At 41.2% G+C, this 19,168-nt stretch overlaps 1 protein-coding gene across 1 annotated transcript; it reads left to right on the top strand.

Moving 5' to 3' along the window:
- The first annotated feature begins 8,170 nt into the window (after positions 1 to 8,170).
- LOC116362886 (CKLF-like MARVEL transmembrane domain-containing protein 8) lies at positions 8,171 to 16,617 on the top strand. The gene is made up of 4 exons (XM_031816890.1): positions 8,171 to 8,684; positions 14,895 to 15,068; positions 15,836 to 15,955; positions 16,218 to 16,617. Exons 1-4 carry the CDS (start codon positions 8,553 to 8,555, stop codon positions 16,302 to 16,304), a joined length of 513 nt encoding a protein of 170 aa, XP_031672750.1. The 5' UTR covers positions 8,171 to 8,552; the 3' UTR covers positions 16,305 to 16,617.
- Positions 16,618 to 19,168: the final 2,551 nt, after the last annotated feature.

The following is a 19,168-nucleotide window of genomic DNA, read 5'->3' as shown; positions in this document are numbered from 1 at the left end:
CTCCTGTATGTCTCCCCAGCCTGGTGAGTCCTGTGCCTGCTCCCAGAGCCAGGCCTCCCGTGTGGCTCTCCACTCCAGTGATGATCCATGACAAGAAGCCTCCAGTGATGATCCATAGCATGAAGCCTCCAGTGATGATCCATGGCAGGAAGCCTCCAGTGATGATCCATGGCAGGAAGCCTCCAGTGATGATCCATGGCACGAAACCTCCAGTGAGGAGTCATGGCACGAAGCCTCCAGTGATTGTCTCCAGTCCGGAGCCTCCAGCGACGGTTTCCAGTCCGGGGCCCGCAACGAGGGTGCCCAGTCCGGGGCCCGCAGAGAGGGTCCCCACACCAGAGACGCCACCAAAGCGGGGTGAGACAGAGGTGGAGAGGGGTCTTCGTCCAGCACCAGAGCCACCATCGCGGATAGATGCCCACCCGGACCCTCCCCTATAGGTTCAGGTTTTGCGGCCAGAGTCTGCACCTTTGGGGGGGGGGGGTTACTGTAAAGCCCTGACTTTAGAGAGACGTTTTATTTCTCTATTTGGTTAGGTCAGGGTGTGATGTGGGGTGGGCATTCTATATTCTATGTTTTGTATTTCTTTGTTTTGGCCAGGTATGGTTCTCAATCAGGGACAGCTGTCTATCGTTGTCTCTGATTGGGAACCACACTTAGGCAGCCCTTTTCCCACCTGTGATTGTGGGTAGTTAACTTTGTTTGTGGCACTTAGCCCTGTTGAGCTTCACGGTCATTTTCTTGCTTTCTTGTTTTGTTGGCGACATTTATCTTAAATAAAAAGAAATGTACGCTCACCACCCTGCACCTTGGTCCAGTTCTTTCGACGGCCGTGACAAAAGACATGTTTTTTCTGATATACCACGGCTGTCAGCCAATAAGCATTCAGGGCTCGAACCACCAAGTTTATAACTGGGTCTAACACAATCATACCGATCAGTAAAAGTCTCCATAAACAATCCATCAGGCTAGAGTAGAAGGAGTCCATAAAGCAGAGCTTCAACGGGACTCTTCTCTCTTTCTCTCACACCAAGGTATGGAGTAGCTTGAGGACATGTATCTTCTCCATCTTCTCTATCTGTCTCTTACACCAAGGTATGGAGTAGCTTGAGGACATGTATCTTCTCCATCTTCTCTATCTGTCTCTTACACCAAGGTATGGAGTAGCTTGAGGACATGTATCTTCTCCATCTTCTTTATCTTTCTCTCACACCAAGGTATGGAGTAGCTTGAGGACATGTATCTTCTCCATCTTCTCTATCTGTCTCTTACACCAAGGTATGGAGTAGCTTGAGGACATGTATCTTCTCCATCTGTCTCTCACACCAAGGTATGGAGTAGCTTGAGGACATGTATCTTCTCCATCTTCTCTATCTGTCTCTCACACCAAGGTATGGAGTAGCTTGAGGACATGTATCTTCTCCATCTTCTATATCTTTCTCTCACACCAAGGTATGGTGTTGCTTGAGGAAATGTATCTTCGATGCCTTGTCTATATCTTCATTGCTTGCTGTTTGGGGTTTTAGGCTGGGTTTCTGTATAAGCACTTGTGACATTTGCTGATGTAAAAAGGGATTTATAAATATATTTGATTGATGCTATGTATCTAATCTTAGGGGCCAGTAAACCAAACTCTACATTAAACACTGCAATCTGTTTATAAAAGCTAATGATATATATAAAGCTTATGACTGCTTTTAAAAAGCTGTTTGACGTCAATTGGAAGACTGTTATTTGGGTACACACACACACACACACACATGTACACACGTACACACACACACACACACGCACGTACACACACACACACTCACGCACGCAAGCACGTACACACGTACACATGCATACACACACACACACACACACACACACACACACACACACATGTACACACGTACACACACACACACACACACACACACACACACACACACACATGTACACACGTACACACACACACACACACGCACGTACACACACACACACTCACGCACGCAAGCACGTACACACACACACACACACACACACACATGTACACACACACATGTACACACGTACACACACACACACACACGCACGTACACACACACACACGCACGTACAAACACACACACACACACACACACACCCCCCCCCCCTGTATTTGGGGCCAAATAATAATTTGCTGCAGCCCCACAATTTGCCTGCAAGCTCTTCATAGACTTGTTTACTCTTGGAGTAGTGAATGATAACACTGAGGTACAAGGTTGTGTAGGTGGCTATATGCCTGCCAGCTGACTAATTCAGGTAAGTTGAATTATCACATTAAGGTAAAAGTAGAAACCCACGTATAAGATATTCATGTTACATTGTTTTCCGACGCAGCATTTTAGAGTTTCTTGAGATCAGGTCAAGGTAGCTACAGTTGAAGTCGAAGTTTACATACACCTTAGCAAAATACATTTAAACTCAGTTTTTCACAATTCCTGACACGTAATCCTAGAAATTCCCTGTCTTAGTTCAGTTAGGATCACCACTTCATTTTAAGAATGTGAAATGTCAGAATAATAGTAGAGAGAATGATTTATTTCAGCTTTTATTTCTTTCATCACATTCCCAGTGGGTCAGAAGTTTACATACACTCAATTAGTATTTGGTATCATTGCCTTTAAATGGTTTAACTTGGGTCAAACGTTTCGGGTAGCCTTCCACAAGCTTTCCACAATAAGTTGGGTGAATTTTGGCCCATTCCTCCTGACAGAGCTGGTGTAACTGAGTCAGGTTTGTAGGCCTCCTTGCTCACACATGCTTTTTCAGTTATGCCCACAAATATTCTAAAGGATTGTGGTCAGGGCTTTGTGATAGCCACTCCAATACCTTGACTTTGTTGTCCTTAAACCATTTTGCCACAACTCTGGATGTATGCTTGGGGTCATTGTCCATTTGGAAGACCCATTTGCGACCAAGCTTTAGCTTCCTGACTGAAGTCTTGAGATGTTGCTTCAATATATCCACATCATTTTCCTACCTCATGATGCGATCTATTTTGTTAAGTGCACCAGTCCCTCCTGCAGCAAAGCACCCCCACAACATGATGCTGCCACACCCATGCTTCACGGTTGGGATGGTTTCTTTGGCTTGCAAGCCTCCCCCTTTTTTCTCCAAACATAACAAAGGTCATTATGGTTTCATCAGACCAGAGGACATTTCTCCAAAAAGTATGATCTTTGTCCCCATGTGCAGTTGCAAACCGTAGTCTGTCTTTTTATGTCGGTTTTGGAGCAGTGACTTCTTCCTCGCTGAGCGGCCTTTCAGGTTATGTCGATATAGGACTTGTTTTACTGTGGGTATAGATACTTTTGTACCTGTTTCTTCCAGCATCGTCACAAGATCCTTCACTGTTGTTCTGGGATTGATTTGCACTAGTCGCACCAAAGTGCGCTCATATCTAGGAGACAGAACGCGTCTACTTCCTGAGTGGTATGACGGCTGCGTGGTCCCATGGTGTTTATACTTGTGTACTATTTTTCGTACTGATGAATGTGGTACCTTCAAGCGTTTGGAAATTGCTCCCAATGATGAACCAGACTTGTGGAGGTCTATAATTGTTTGGCTGATTTCTTTTGATTTTCCCATGTCAAGTGAGTTGACTCAAATGAGCTCAAATAGCCTATCAGAAGCTTCTAAAGCCATGACATCATTTTCTGGATTTTTCCAAGCTGTTTAAAGGCACAGTCAACTTAGTGTATGTAAACTTCTGACCCACTGGAATTGTGATACAATGAATTATAAGTGAAATTATCTGTCTGTAAACAATTGATGGAAAAATGACTTGTTTCATGCACTTAGTAGATGTCCAAACTGACTTGCAATAACAATAGTTTTTTTATCAAGATATTTGTGGAGTGGTTGAAAAACGAGTTTTAATGACTCCAATCTAAGTGTATGTAAACTTCCGACTTCAACTGTATATTCTGCTATAGTCTTTCATCCTATATTCGTCTGTTCCATACACTTGAAATTGACTGAAATTACTGTAAAATGTGTGCATATATTTATCTTGTATACAGGGGTGAGAGGATTTGCCAGGTCTCTGAGAATGGTTTTGAACATCCAGTTTGGTCTGAAGACATTGAGTTAATTACTTCCCTTGGTGTTGGCTGCTCTTTCAGCCCTTCAATGCTTCTTCCTAATGGCTGACTTGTTCTGTTTGAGAACCGGACGTGGAGGAAGGAAGAGGAAATCAAAGTGATTCCAGACCCATCCTTTCTCTCCATCCTCCTCTCTTCTATATCAGCTGCTCCAGAGACCATAAAATACATTCTGCTCGTGATAAAAAATATAATTCTGCTCGTTTCATTTTCTTTTCCAATCATGCTCCAAAAACATAATTGTTCCACTCCAAAGACATTACTGTTCTATGATTATAATTTACAAGGTTGAGAAGTGAAAGATGAGCACGTACATGTACTCTGTGACGCCCCTTCCCTCTGTTGATGCAAATCACACGTCATTAAAATGCAAGTTCATTGCCTTACATACAAGTATAGCCTTATACCAACACATGTAAAGTAAGATCTAATGTCAACAATGCAAGCATCATGAAACATATCATTGTTTAATTGTGGAGAAGGATAATACATATTTGATATATAGTTATATAGTGAGTGATGGATGTACTGAATAGCTAAACAATTATATTGTCAATAATTAATAACCAATAATGATCAAAACTGAAGATCTAGGGAAACAGGGATATTGTCTGTACTATGGTGTTGCTATTGTTTTAGTATGATTACATAAAACACTGTTATTTATCCTGGGCCTTGTACATTACATCTTCTAACTATAACCTATTCTACAATGCACCATTATAATACAGGTTTAGCACGTAATCCAGGCATCTTCAAGATGTCTCTTGCTGGACACATAGGAAATCAGGATAATGCTTAATTTTTTTTGTTTAAACCTTCACGTTCCTCTGGACTTGTGTGATTCTAACAAGGTTTTATAGTAATCATCTGAAATATAGAGACTTATAACTACAGCCAGACAATGGAGGTTATACCTATTAATTATTGTGTTAAATCTAAAATGTATTCTCAGGCAGGATTAAGTATTGACTAATACAAAGCCTGTTTACTGCAGGTAATTACTATGATCATTCTATTATAATCTCATTGAGATCAATGTGTCTCTGTTGAATTCACAGAATGAATCTCCATACTATGAGTTTATTTATCAGGCTGTTTCCCTGAAGCATCTCTTTACTCTACATCTATAAATCATAATACCTCTTAAAAGGTGAATTACTTGCGATATTGTAACTGCTTGTTTTAACTTAAATATATAATATATATGTGTAAGTAATTTAAGGGAAAGGGAGGAATATCAGTCATTTAAGGGAATGGGGGTAATATCAGTAATTTAAGGGAATGGGGTAATATCAGTAATTTAAGGGAATGGGGTAATATCAGTCATTTAAGGGAATGGGGTAATATCAGTAATTTAAGGGAATGGGGGTAATATCAGTAATTTAAGGGAATGGGGGTAATATCAGTAATTTAAGGGAATGGGGTAATATCAGTAATTTAAGGGAATGGGGGTAATATCAGTAATTTAAGAGAATGGGGTAATATCAGTAATGTAAGGGAATGGGGTAATATCAGTAATTTAAGGGAATGGGGGTAATATCAGTAATTTAAGGGAATGGGGTAATATCAGTAATGTAAGGGAATGGGGTAATATCAGTAATTTAAGGGAATGGGGGTAATATCAGTAATTTGAGGGAATGGGGTAATATCAGTAATTTAAGGGAATGGGGGTAATATCAGTAATTTAAGGGAATGGGGGTAATATCAGTAATTTAAGGGAATGGGGGTAATATGCCTTGATGAAGCATTGGATTGCAGACAAATAAATCATTGATGGTCCATTATTTTTATTCACTACCACACTGACTGATAACATTACTCTTCCTGCTAATTGTGTAGAAACCACCATTAAACATGTTAAAAGAGAAAACGTTTGCTCCTCAAATGAATCAGGGAATCTCATGTTGCTGTTTGTCTGAGGACAGATAGATGGACTGTATGTTCCTATCCCACCTCTATGAAAAGATAGGCCTAATAATGGCAACGGAATGCTGTACAACAATAAAATGCATTATTAACGTTGTCACCTTTATTTAGTTAAGTGATAATGCCAGAGAAGCTGGTGTTTGGAGGATATATTGGCATGGGTGTTGTTGGCAAACCATGCCAATACATCCTCCAAACACCAGCTTCTCTGGCCTTATCACTATTATACAACAGGTTACCAACATATTACAATCATGATTGACATATTTTCATTTTATTTTAATGAAATAATACTATTTTATCCTTCCACAAGATATAGGTATAGTCCCATTCTTATGCCTTGCTTTCTAGCTAGCCAACTAGGGCAAATTTACAGTCACGTCGAACAGTTTAAGCTGTTTTTCTCATGACATTTATTTGGATACATCCATAACAATGAGTTAATAAGCCTCGGTTTCACCTGCCATAGGAAATGTCAGGACCGTTTTTCAGAGGAGCTAGCCAACAACACAGCTAACACAATCACTTCAAAAGACTGCATACTAGCTGCACTTCGTTTCGTTTGACCTGCTTTCTATTGACATTTCTTTGTTTATATCCATAAAAATGATGCCAACTGATTCATGATTTTGACTGGATGACAAACGCTGCCTGCCTGTCTGTCTCCTACCGACAAGTTCGTTACTATGGGACATTTGGAGATCGAATTTGAATATTGAAACAATGTTGCAAATGTTGGAGAGACAGACCACAAGGTTTATACAAATCTCCACTGTTGAAAACTAAATGTTAGTCTAAAAGAAATGTGTGATAATGTCTAGATGCTTTTTATAGTGGAGATCAAGTTTATAAATTGTCTGGCTGAGCTTGAGACAGTCAGATTGAAAATGTTTTTATTTTTTATTAAACCTTTCTATACTATTCTACTGTATCTTCGTCTATTGCTCGTCCATATATTTATCTATTCTTAATTCCATTCCTTACTTAGATTTGTGTGTATTGGATATATGTGAAATGGTTAGATATTGCTGCACTGTCAGAACTAGACACACAACATTTTTTATTTAACCTTTATTTAACTAGGCAAGTCAGTTAAAAAAAATCTTATTTACATTGATTGCCTACATTTTAGCGTCATAGATTTAGCCGGTGGTAACTTGTGGAATTAGACACCGGCTGGAATGCGTTTTTAACCAATCAGCATTCAGAATTAGACCCACCTGTTGTATAATTAAGTAATAAGGCACGAGGGGGTTTGGTATATAGCCAATATACCACGGCTAAACTCTGTTCCCCGGTAGGCCATCATTGTAAATAAGAATTTGTTCTTAACTGACTTGCCTAGTTAAATAAAGGTACAACAAAATATATATATGAAATTATGCACAACGCATCGCGGGGTGCCTGGACATTACATCGCATATTTCGAGTATTGTTATGTTGGTTGTTAAGACAATACACAAGTTGTAGTTAAGCCTCGAGGTGTTTTCACATTTTCCTTTGCCTTTCCCCATGATCTTTGTCTGTCTATATGCTGCCATCTGCTGGTACAGTTTAGACACCACCACAGAACACATTTATTACTGTCACACCGAGGACATGGTGATGAATATCGAGTTTCTAACTGGAGAGAGTAGTAACTAATCAATGATTGAAAACTACATCAACAATTGTCTGGTTTAGCGAAGGTACATTAGGCCAGGACTATGGTCCGTATTGGACATGCCCCAGCACGTCTAGACAGTCGTTAACTGAACACAGACGGTTCTGTTTGACCAGAAGGCACACTGTACAGTATCTGTTTGAGCAAAAGTGCGACTACAGTTTAGTAAATTAATAATCCACAGCTAACCTGCATTATGCACTCCTTTAGAAGTGAGACTCTGCCTGCTGTCATAGCACTTACGAAAAAAGATTCCAGTCAGAGTGCAGTATAACTGCAGTTAGAATCCAGTATATCTGCAGTATGCAGCAATTATTGCGTCCAAAATAAAACAGCCGACTGCAGTTACTGCACTTCTACCTCAGTTTCAAAACTGCAATCTGCATTCTACTGGCTTGGTCTCTCTTCAGTCTTTGGCTGTAGATTACTCCTGCGCAGGTCCTCTGAAATACAGCACCCTATGCAAAACATTACCAACCAAAGGCAATACTTTCTGGCAGCCTGATTTACCTATCATCAAAAAAAGTTCCTCTTTATGCAACCACTCTCAACTCAGTGACATTGAGGGAATGGTTTATGGCCTAACTGACCAAATTATGATGAACATACTTTGTATGTAGGATTAGTTATACGACGACAGAATGACATTCAGACAGGTCATAGATCTTATTATCTAAAATAAAACAAAAACGAGTTCCGTGGAAGTATTGTCGTCTACTCAGGAAATACTCGTCATGGCCATCTTTCCCACATTCCTTTTATTAGAGTAGCACGATTTGTTTTCATAATCCAGGGGGGCAGGATCCAAACGCGGTAGATTAATATTGAAGATGGAAGGAGCAGCAACGCGCACTGTGATAACGTCTACCAGCAGCAGCACGGACAACTTTTCCACCTCTACTCTGGCATGTGATAGGCACTTTTTTCGCACTGCTTCGGGGCTCCTCGTTTTCGCAGAAATAGTAAGTAATCAAGTTTCAAGGTTCAAGCTGTAGGCTACGGGATACGCATGGTACATCTTCCAAAGACATGCTTACTTGCAGGTTCCTTATAGACCATGCAACAACAATAAGACATAATAAAGGTTAAGAATACGAACATAAATTACATGGCTCAATAGAACAGAATAAACATTTTATAGTAGCACAAGTATAATTCAAGAAAGCACATTTTATAGTCCAATATTTACACTTGTACTGGAGAAGGTTGGGATGGGGGCAGTGTTTAAACTGGGCAGTATGACAAGAGTCTGGTAGCAAATCAAAATCAAATCAAATTGTTTGGTCACATACATGTGTTTAGCTGATGTTATTGCGGGTGTAGCAAATTGGGCTCCCGAGTGGCGATGCGATCTAAGGCACTGCATCTCAGTGCAAGAGGCATTATTACAGTCCCTGATTCAAATCCAGGCTGTATCACATCTGGCTGATTTTTGCTCATTCTTCAAGGCAAAACTGCTCCAGCTCCATTAAGTTGGATGGGTTCTGCTCGTGTACAGCAATCTTTAAGTCATACCACAGATTCTCAATTGGATTGAGGTCTGGGCTTTGACTAGGCCATTCCAAGACATTTAAATGTTCCCCTAAATAAACCAATCAAGTGTTGTTTTAGCAGTATGCTTAGGGTCATTGTCCTGCTGGAAGGTGAACCTCTGTCCCAGTCTCAAATCTCAGGAAGACGGAAACAGCTTTCCCTCAAGAATTATCCTGTATTTAGCACCATCCATCAATTCTGACCAGTTTCCCAGTCCTTGCCGATGAAAACATCCCCACAGCATGATGCTGCCACCACAATGCTTCACAGTGGGGATGAGGTTCTCGGGGGTTATGAGAGGTGTTGGGTTTACGTCATAGCATTTACCTTGATGGCCAAAAAGCTTAATTTTAGTCTCATCTGACCAGAGTACCTTCTTCCATATGTTTGGGGAGTCTCCCACATGCCTTTTGGTGAACACCAAATGTGTTTGCTTATTTTTTTCTTTAAACAATGGCTTTTTTTCTGGCCACTCTTCCGTATACTTAAAGTGGTCCTATGGACAGATACTCCAATCTCTGTGGAGGTTTGCAGCTCCTTCAGGGTTATCTTTGGTCTCTTTGTTGCCTCTCTGATTAATGCCCTCCTTGCTTGGTCCGGGAGTTTTGGTGGGCGGCCCTCTCTTGGCAGGTTTGTTGTGGTGCCATATTCTTTCTCCAAACATAAAGATGGTCATTATGGCCAAACAGTTCTATTTTTGTTTCATCAGACCAGAGGACATTTCTCCAAAAAGTATGATCTTTGTCCCCATGTGCAGTTGCAAACCGTAGTCTTTTTATGTCGGTTTTTGAGCAGTGGCTTCTTCCTTGCTGAGCAGCCTTTCAGGTTATGTCGATATAGGACTTGTTTTACTGTGGATATAGATACTTTTGTACCTGTTTCCTCCAGCATCTTCACAAGGTCCTTTGCTGTTGTTCTGGGATTGATTCGCACTATTCGCACCAAAGTATGTTCATCTCTAGTGGTATGACGGCTGCGTGGTCCCATGGTGTTTATACTTGCGTACTATTGTTTGTACAGATGAATGTGGTACCTTCAGGCATTTGGAAATTGCTCCCAATGATGAACCAGACTTGTGGAGGTCTCCAATTTTGTTTCTGAGGTCTTGGCTGATTTCTTTTCATTTTCCGATGATGTCAAGCAAAGAGGCACTGAGTTTGGAGGTAGGTCTTGAAATATATCAACAGGTACACCTCCAATTGACTCAAATCATGTCAATTAACCTATCAGAAGCTTCTAAAGCCATGACATAATTTTCTAGAATTTTCCAAGCTGTTTAAAGGCACATTCAATTTAGTGTATGTAAACTTCTGACCCACTGGAATTGTGATACAGTGAATTATAAGTGAAATAATCTGTCTGTAATTTTTTGGGGAAAAATGACTTGTGTCATGCACAAAGTAGATGTCCTAACCGACTTGCCCAAACTATAGTTTGTTAACAAGACATTTGTGGAGTGGATGAAAAACGAGTTTTAATGACTCCAACCTAAGTGTATGGAAACTTCCGACTTCAACTGTAATTGGTTCCACCAGATCTAATTTAGGGGCTTCGTAGTAAAGGGAGTGAATACATATGCATGCACCACTTTTCCATTTTTAATTATTAACTTTATTGTTTGACTATTTTTTGTATGTCCATTACATGAAATCCAAATAAATATCTATTTCAATTACAGGTTGTAGTGCAACAAAATAGGAAAAATGCCAGAGGATGAATAGTTTTGCAAGGCACTGTACATATGAGATGAGTAATGCAAGATATGAAAACATTATTAATGTGACATTATTAAAGTGGCTAGTGTTCCATTTATTAAAGTTGCCAATGATTTCAAGTCTGTGTACATAGGCGGCAGCCTCTCTGTGCTAGTGATGGCTATTTATCAGTCTGATGGCCTTGAGATAGAAGCTGTTTTTCAGTCTTTCGGTCCCAGTTTTGATGCACCTGTACTGACCTCGCATTCTGGATAATAGAGAGGTGAACAGGCAGTGGCTCGGGTGGTTGTTGTTCTTGATGGTCTTTTTGGACTTCCTGTGACATTGGGTACTGTAGGTGTCCTGAAGGCGAGCCCTGCGGTTGTGGGCGGTACATTTGCCATACCAGGCGGTGATACATCCTGACAGGATTCTCTCAATTCTGCACCTGTAAAAGTTTGTAAGGGTTTTAGGTGACAAGCTATTGCGCCTTCTTCACCACATTGTTTGTGTGGGTGGACCATTTCAGTTTGTCAGTGATGTGTACGCAGAGAAACGTAAAACTTTCCACCTTCTCCACTACTGTCCCGTCGATGTGGATAGGGGGGTGCTCCCTCTGCTGTTTCCTGAAGTCCACGATCATCTCCTTTGTTTTGTTGACATTGAGTGAGATGTTGTTTTCCTGACACCACACTCCCAGAGCCCTCACCCCCTCCCTGTAGGCTGTCTCGTTGTTGTTGGTAATCAAGCCTACCACTGTAGTGTCGTCTGCAAACTTGATGATTGAGTTGGAGGCGTGCTTGGCCACGCAGTCATGGGTGAACAGGGAGTACAGGAAGGGGCTGAGTACGCAACCTTGAGGGGCCCCAGTGTTGTGGATCAGCGAAGTGGAAGTGTTGTTTCCTATGTTCACCACCTGGGGGTGGCCCATCAGGAAGTCCAGGACCCAGTTGCACAGGGCGGGGTTCAGACCCAGAGCCTCGAGCTCAATGATGAGCTGGAAGGGTACTATGGTGTTGAATGCTGAGCTTTAGTCAATGAACAGCATTCTTACAAATGTATTCCTCTTGTCCAGATGGGAGTGTGCAGTGTGATGGCGATTGCATCGTCTTTGGGCCTATTGGGGCGGTAAGCAAATTGAAGTGGGTCTAGGGTGACAGGTAAGATGGAGGTGATATGATCCTTGACTAGTCTCTCAAGGCACTTCATGATGACAGAGGTGAGTGCTATGAGGCGATAGTCATTTAGTTCAGTTACCTTTCCATTATTGGGTACAGGAACAATGGTGGCCATCTTGAAACATGTGGGGACAGCACACTGGGATAGGGATCGATTGAATATATCCGTAAACACACCAGCCAGCTGGTCTGCGCATGCTCTGAGTTGTGATGTCAGTGTGTAGCATGAATGTAAATGTGTGTACGTCTATATGGGCGTGTGCATGAGTGAGTGCATGTGTGCTAAGGTGAGGAGAATCAGAGCAGGTGGTCAGTCCAGTTCAATTGTTCAACAGTCTCATGGCTTGTAGATAGAAACGGTCTCTGAGCCTGTTGGTATCAGACCTCATGCTCTGACCGTCTGCCAGATGTTAAGGGAGGGAGAGAACAGCTTGTGGCTTGGGTGTGTGGGGTCCTGGATGATGCTGCATGACTTCCTCAGGCACTGTTTCGAGTAGATGTACTGGATGGGTGAGACCACGGTCCCATGATGTACTGGGCCGTCTTCACCACCCGCTGGAGGACCTTGCGGTCGTATAGGGAACAATTCCCATACCAAATCAAATCAAATGTATTTATATAGCCCTTCGTACATCAGCTGATATCTCAAAGTGCTGTACAGAAACCCAGCCTAAAACCCCAAACAGCAGGCCGTGATGCAACCGGTCAGGACATTCTTGATGGTGCAGGGCTAGTATTTGGAGAGGACCCGGGGCGGCATTCTGTTGTGCCCTCTTGACAACAGTGGTGGAGGTGTTGGTCCATGACACGTCCTAGGTGATATGGAAACTGAGGAACTTAAAACTAGTGACTCTCTCTACTGCAGTCCGGTTGATGTGGATCGGGGCATGTTCACATCCCTGCTTCCTGAAGTTAACAATTAACTCCTTTGTTTTGCTGACTTTGAGGGAGAGGTTGTTGTCAATGCCAGTTCACTTACATCCTCCTTATAGGCTGACTCATTGTTGTTGGTTATCAGGCACACAACCATGTTGTCGTCAGCAAAGTTCATGAGGGAGTTGGTGTCATGCAAAACCACACAGTTGTGGATGAACAGGGGGTACAGCAGAGGACTGAGGACACCCCTGGGTGGCCCCTGAGTTAAGAGTCAGTGTAGAGGAGGTGTTGTTGCCAATCCTCACAGCCCATGCTCTACCCCTCAGGGAGTTCAGGATCCAGTTGCAGAGAGTGATGTCCTAACTGCAGCACGAACATATTTGTGTCCAAGTTCAATGTAATAATTTATTGAAATCACTTTGGCAGTGGCTTTTACCATCTTTCTCACAATAACTGCCATCAGAATTCATGGAGGGAATCAATACCGCTTTGTTGATTAAACAAATTAAACACATTATGAAGATCAGACATTTTATATTGATCATACCTTGTATCACATGGCTAATTGTACCCTTATCATAGGGGCACAATTAGTTCTGATAAAGGGAAGAGTTTGTCATTTGCTGAATCCCATTACTTTTATACAGATTTGCATTCTGTTCGACCTGTATATTTTATGTGCATTTGATACACATTTTGCACAGGCTAATGACCTGTATGACGTTTTTTCACAGATGGTGACATGACATTGTATTGAACACTGCACTGAACTGAAGATTCAATTATTGCAAATTTTTCAAGGAAATATAACTGGAGAAAATGACCATAATGTCAACCTACTTCCTGTAATATAGACTACTTTCTGTAATATAGACTACTTTCTGTAATATAGAATACTTTCTGTAATATAGACTACTTCCTGTAATATAGAATACTTTCTGTAATATAGACTACTTCCTGTAATATAGACTACTTTCTGTAATATAGAATACTTTCTGTAATATGGACTACTTCCTGTAATATAGACTACTTTCTGTAATATAGAAGACTTTCTGTAATATAGACTACTTTCTGTAATATAGACTACTTTCTATAATATAGACTACTTTCTGTAATATCAGATACTTATTGTGTAGACAGACATTGGTTCTCAGTACAGTGTTTTATTTTCTCTGGAATGGGAAGTTGCTTAAAAAACAAGGTCAGTTTCATTGTCCATTTTCCTTCCAGCATCAGAGGAGAATGTGCCCAAAAGAGCCTCCTCTTCCACTTAGGCCAGACATTATTTTTTCCTGTGACATGAAGCAACCAATGAAACATTATTTTCTTTTAATAACAGGAAGGGAGGTTTGCAGTGCAACAGAGGACAAAACGTCCCATTATTTACAGTAGCACGCAGTATAACAATATGCATCTATAGATTTATCATGATCAATGTGTGATGGCATTCTGAATGAATGAGCAGATCAGATAGGTATCAGTCAGCTGCGGTTTTAATTTCGGTTCCAGAAATATAAACTATGAAAAATCACTTGGCAATTATGTTCTACTTTGTATAGCTGTGGTACTGTTTAAGATGAGCGTTTGCAGGTAAACAGATCCCTCTACACTGCACTGGATCCTGTGCATATGATTTGATTCAGGATATATTATTTCCTTTCATTATAATGTCTTTCTACAGTATGCCTTCAAGATAGGCACAGCAAATGCATTTGAATACATGATAAGGTAGACACCACCAGACCACAGCCATCACTGACTATGTGTGCTATTTCCTGTATAGTGCACTACTTTCTACTGGAGCCCTATGGGCCCTGTTAAAAAGTAGTGCACTATAAATGGAAAAGGATACCATTTGGAATGCTGGCTCTATGTTTCCTTGTCCCCTCAGGTGTTTGGTCTGCTGGTATGGATGCTGATAGCAGGGACGGAGTACTTCCGTGTGTCTGCCTTTGGGTGGGTCATGTTTGTGGCCATCTTGTACTGGGTCCTGACGGTCATCTTCCTCATCATCTACCTGACCATGGCTTACAACAGGATCCCTCAGGTCCCCTGGACAACTGTGGTACGACACATACTACGACACATAATACAACAGCGCATTATTTGAAACTTGAGTGATTGAGGTTGTTTATTATAAATCTAGTAATTGAATAATTGTGGACTATTTATGTAACAGAAAACCAATGGAGGTAACTGCCTTGATGGTTTTGGGGGAGAGAGCAAATAGATGAACCAAGTCTTTATGAATGTGATCAAATGAAACCATTCTATAATGTGTACTACCCTACAGTATCTGAGCCAGCCAATCCTGTTGTTGTCATTCTACAGGGTCTGTTCTTCAACAGTAGTGCTACAGTGATGTATGTGATGTTCTACAGGGTCTGTTCTTCAACAGTAGTGCTACAGTGATGTATGTGGTGTTCTACCGGGTCTGTTCTTCAACAGTAGTGCTACAGTGATGTATGTGGTGTTCTACAGGGTCTGTTCTTCAACAGTAGTGCTACAGTGATGTATGTGGTGTTCTACAGGGTCTGTTCTTCAACAGTAGTGCTACAGTGATGTATGTGGTGTTCTACAGGGTCTGTTCTTCAACAGTAGTGCTACAGTGATGTATGTGGTGTTCTACAGGGTCTGTTCTTCAACAGTAGTGCTACAGTGATGTATGTGGTGTTCTACAGGTTCCTGTTCTTCAACAGTAGTGCTACAGTGATGTATGTGGTGTTCTACAGGGTCTGTTCTTCAACAGTAGTGCTACAGTGATGTATGTGGTGTTCTACAGGGTCTGTTCTTCAACAGTAGTGCTACAGTGATGTATGTGGTGTTCTACAGGGTCTATTCTTCAACAGTAGTGCTACAGTGATGTATGTGGTGGCAGCAGCAGTAGACGCAGCCTCAATCAGCCATGCTGTTAAGGGACGCCATAACTACAACTGCTGGGTAGCATCCACAGTAAGAAAACCACTTCAGAACTCCCAGACAGATATTTAAATCACGCCAGCTTTTAAAATATACCACAAATATGATTTATGATTACAGCGATATTAAAATATACAATATTAAAATGCTAAATATACGCCTACAAGACAGATAAGAGATGTATGATGCCACTGTGTACCATCCAGAATGCTATCCATTTGGTCCATTTAAGCCTACTCAAACTCATACCCAGTATTGTACTGAACTTGAATGTTTTCATATATCTGTTTTTCAGTTCTTTGCCTTCCTGGTGTCACTCTGCTATGCAGGAAGTACATATTTAAGTTTTAAATCATGGAGATCAAGGGATGAGGAACAATAACCACTCACAAAGGACAGCTAAAGTTGATCCGTTATGGAACACAAGAAGAATGCAACAACCACTCCTTCCCTTTGGAATGCATTTCTCTATTTAATGTCTGTTATATTTCTGTTATTTTAGAGTTATGGTGTGTTTCATCTGTTGGAATGACAGACCCTGAACCTCAGTGGTGTTTTTACTTCTTATTCACTCATGAGTTTAAAAAAAATTACATTTGGATGAAAATGACTGATGCTAATAAAGTGGCTATTCTGTTTTTCTGAAGCTGGAGATCAAAGCTTTAACTCCAATATTAAAATGGATTGGACAGTAATGTTGTCCCACACTAGATGGTGCTACAATACAAGGCTAAGAAACAGGGCTGATGAAGAACATTACAGTTAATTCTCTTTTTGATTATTATGTGTCCAGTTTCAGGAAACTTGGCGTACTTCACAAGAGTACCTTTTCAATTAGACATTTTTCATTTTCAAAAGGCGTTTTCTGGCGGAAATGCCTACTCGAACATGTGAACTTTCATGTGCCTTAATAACAAACTTGTATGCCGATCTGTAAATACGAGTAAAACATTTAAATTGCAAGCCTAGTTGGTTTAGCCACAGAAAAGACAGCAACCTTCTTGCTAGCCATGATTGGCTGAGATAATGAATGGAAGGGACATACCAAGTGATGAGTTTGGATTGGTCTGCCATTTAGCACGCGTCTGTCTATTTGAGCTGGTCACTATGTGTTGGTAATCGTGTCTAACGCAGCTTTTTCTTTTTAAGTATTGCGTAGTAAAACTGCATATGTGTTGCTCTCCACTTTCTGGAGAAATGGGGTAAGTGGAATTCGAGTATGATAGCTAAGGAGATGGAGAAAACACCTGTCTCCGGATTACATCTTCAAATTTAGGGCAACCATGGCATACATGACAGGAGACGCTTCCAATGCAGGAGACGCGTCCATGTATATGGGTAAGAAAGTGTTATAATTTCAAGTTAAAGTGTAATGCTAGCTAGCTAATGTTAGCTGGCTGGCTAGCTAGCTTATGTTACATGTACAATCTTACTATTCGTATCTCAGAGCCATTTGCTTGGCTAGCTAACATTGAACCTGGTTGGTTAGCTACCTGCAGATTCATGCAGTGTAGTAACGTCATGAGTTGGGATTATGGTTCATTGTTTAGCTAGCTATGAGTCAGCTACACTGAACAAAAATATAAATGCAACATGCAACAATTTAGAATATTTTACAGTTCATACAGTTCATATAAGGAATTCAGTCAATTTAAATAAATAAATTAGACCCTAATCTATGGATTTAACATGACTGAGAATACAGATATACATCTGTTGGTCACAAATACCTAAAAAAAAAGTAGGGGCGTAGATCAGAAAACCAGTCCGTATCTGGTGTGACCACCATCTGCCTCATGCAACGCGACACATCTCCTTCACATAGAGTTGATCAGGCCGTTGATTGTGGCCTGTGGAATGTTGTCCCTCTCCTCTTCAATGTCTGTGTGAAGTTGCTGGATATTGGCTGGAACTGGAACATGCCGTTGTACACGCCGGTCCAGAGCATTCCAAACATGCTCAATGGGTGACATGTCTGGTGAGTATGCAGACCATGGAAGAACTAGGACATTTTCAGCTTCTAGGAATTGCATACAGACCCTTGCGACATGGGGCTGTGCATTATCATGCTGAAACATGAGGGGAAGGCGGTGGATGAATGGCACAAAAATGGTCCTCAGGATCTCGTCACGGTATATCTGTGCATTCAAATTTCCATTGATAAAAATGGAATTGTGTTCATTGTCCGCTTATGCCTGCCCGTACCATAACCCCACTGCCACCATGCGGCACTCTGTTCACAATGTTGACATCAGAAAACCACTCACCCACAACATCATACACGTTGTCTCCATCTGGCCGGTATAGTTGAAACTGAGATTAATCTGTGAAGAGAACACTTCTCCAGCGTGCCTGTGGCCATCGTAGGTGAGCATTTGCCCACTGAAGTCGGTTACGACGCCAAACTGCAGTCAGGTCAAGACCCTGGTGAGAACAACGAGCACGCAGATGAGCTTCCCTGAGACGGTTTCTGACAGTTGACAGTTTGTGCAGAAATTATTTGGTTGTGCAAACCCACAGTTCCTGTCTGGGTGGCTGGTCTAAGACGATCCCGCAGGTGAAGAAGCCAGATGTGGAGGTCCTGGGCTGGCGTGGTTACATGTGGTCTGCGGTTATGGAAGTACTGCCAAATTCTTTAAAACGATGTTGGAGGCGGTTATGGTAGAGACATGAACTTCTCTGGCAACAGCGCTCATGGACATTCATGCAGTCAACATGCCAATTGCACTCTCCCTCAAAACTTGAGACATCTGTAGCATTGTGTTGTGTGACAAAACTGCACATTTTAGAGTGGCCTTTTATTGTCCCCAGTGCAAGGTGCACCTGTGTAATGATCATGCTGTTTAATCAGCTTTTTAATATGCCACACCTGTCTTGGCAAAGGAGAAATGCTCACTAACCAATGTAAACAAAACAAATGAGAGAAATAAGCTTTTTGTGTGTGTTGGAAAACATGGAACCAACACTTAACATTTTTTTTTTGTTTTGTTGTTGTTTTTTGTTGTTGTTCAGTGTATATACAATGACAACTTGTCAAAAACACCTACTGTACATCATTTGAAATGTTACGCAGGTTGTGCTTTGTGATGCCTTGAGGGTCCAATACAGGGGGATACATTTACTCAGATTATTTAGTGATTCTGGTCTGAATATACAAATCAAATCAAATCAAATTTATTTATATAGCCCTTCGTACATCAGCTGATATCTCAAAGTGCTGTACAGAAACCCAGCCTAAAACCCCAA

The sequence above is a fragment of the Oncorhynchus kisutch genome, unplaced genomic scaffold, assembly GCF_002021735.2.
Source record: "Oncorhynchus kisutch isolate 150728-3 unplaced genomic scaffold, Okis_V2 scaffold892, whole genome shotgun sequence".
Taxonomy (NCBI): Eukaryota; Metazoa; Chordata; class Actinopteri; order Salmoniformes; family Salmonidae; genus Oncorhynchus; species Oncorhynchus kisutch.
The sequence above is the reverse complement of the archived record's forward strand: the minus strand, read 5'-3'. Positions and strand labels throughout refer to the sequence as shown.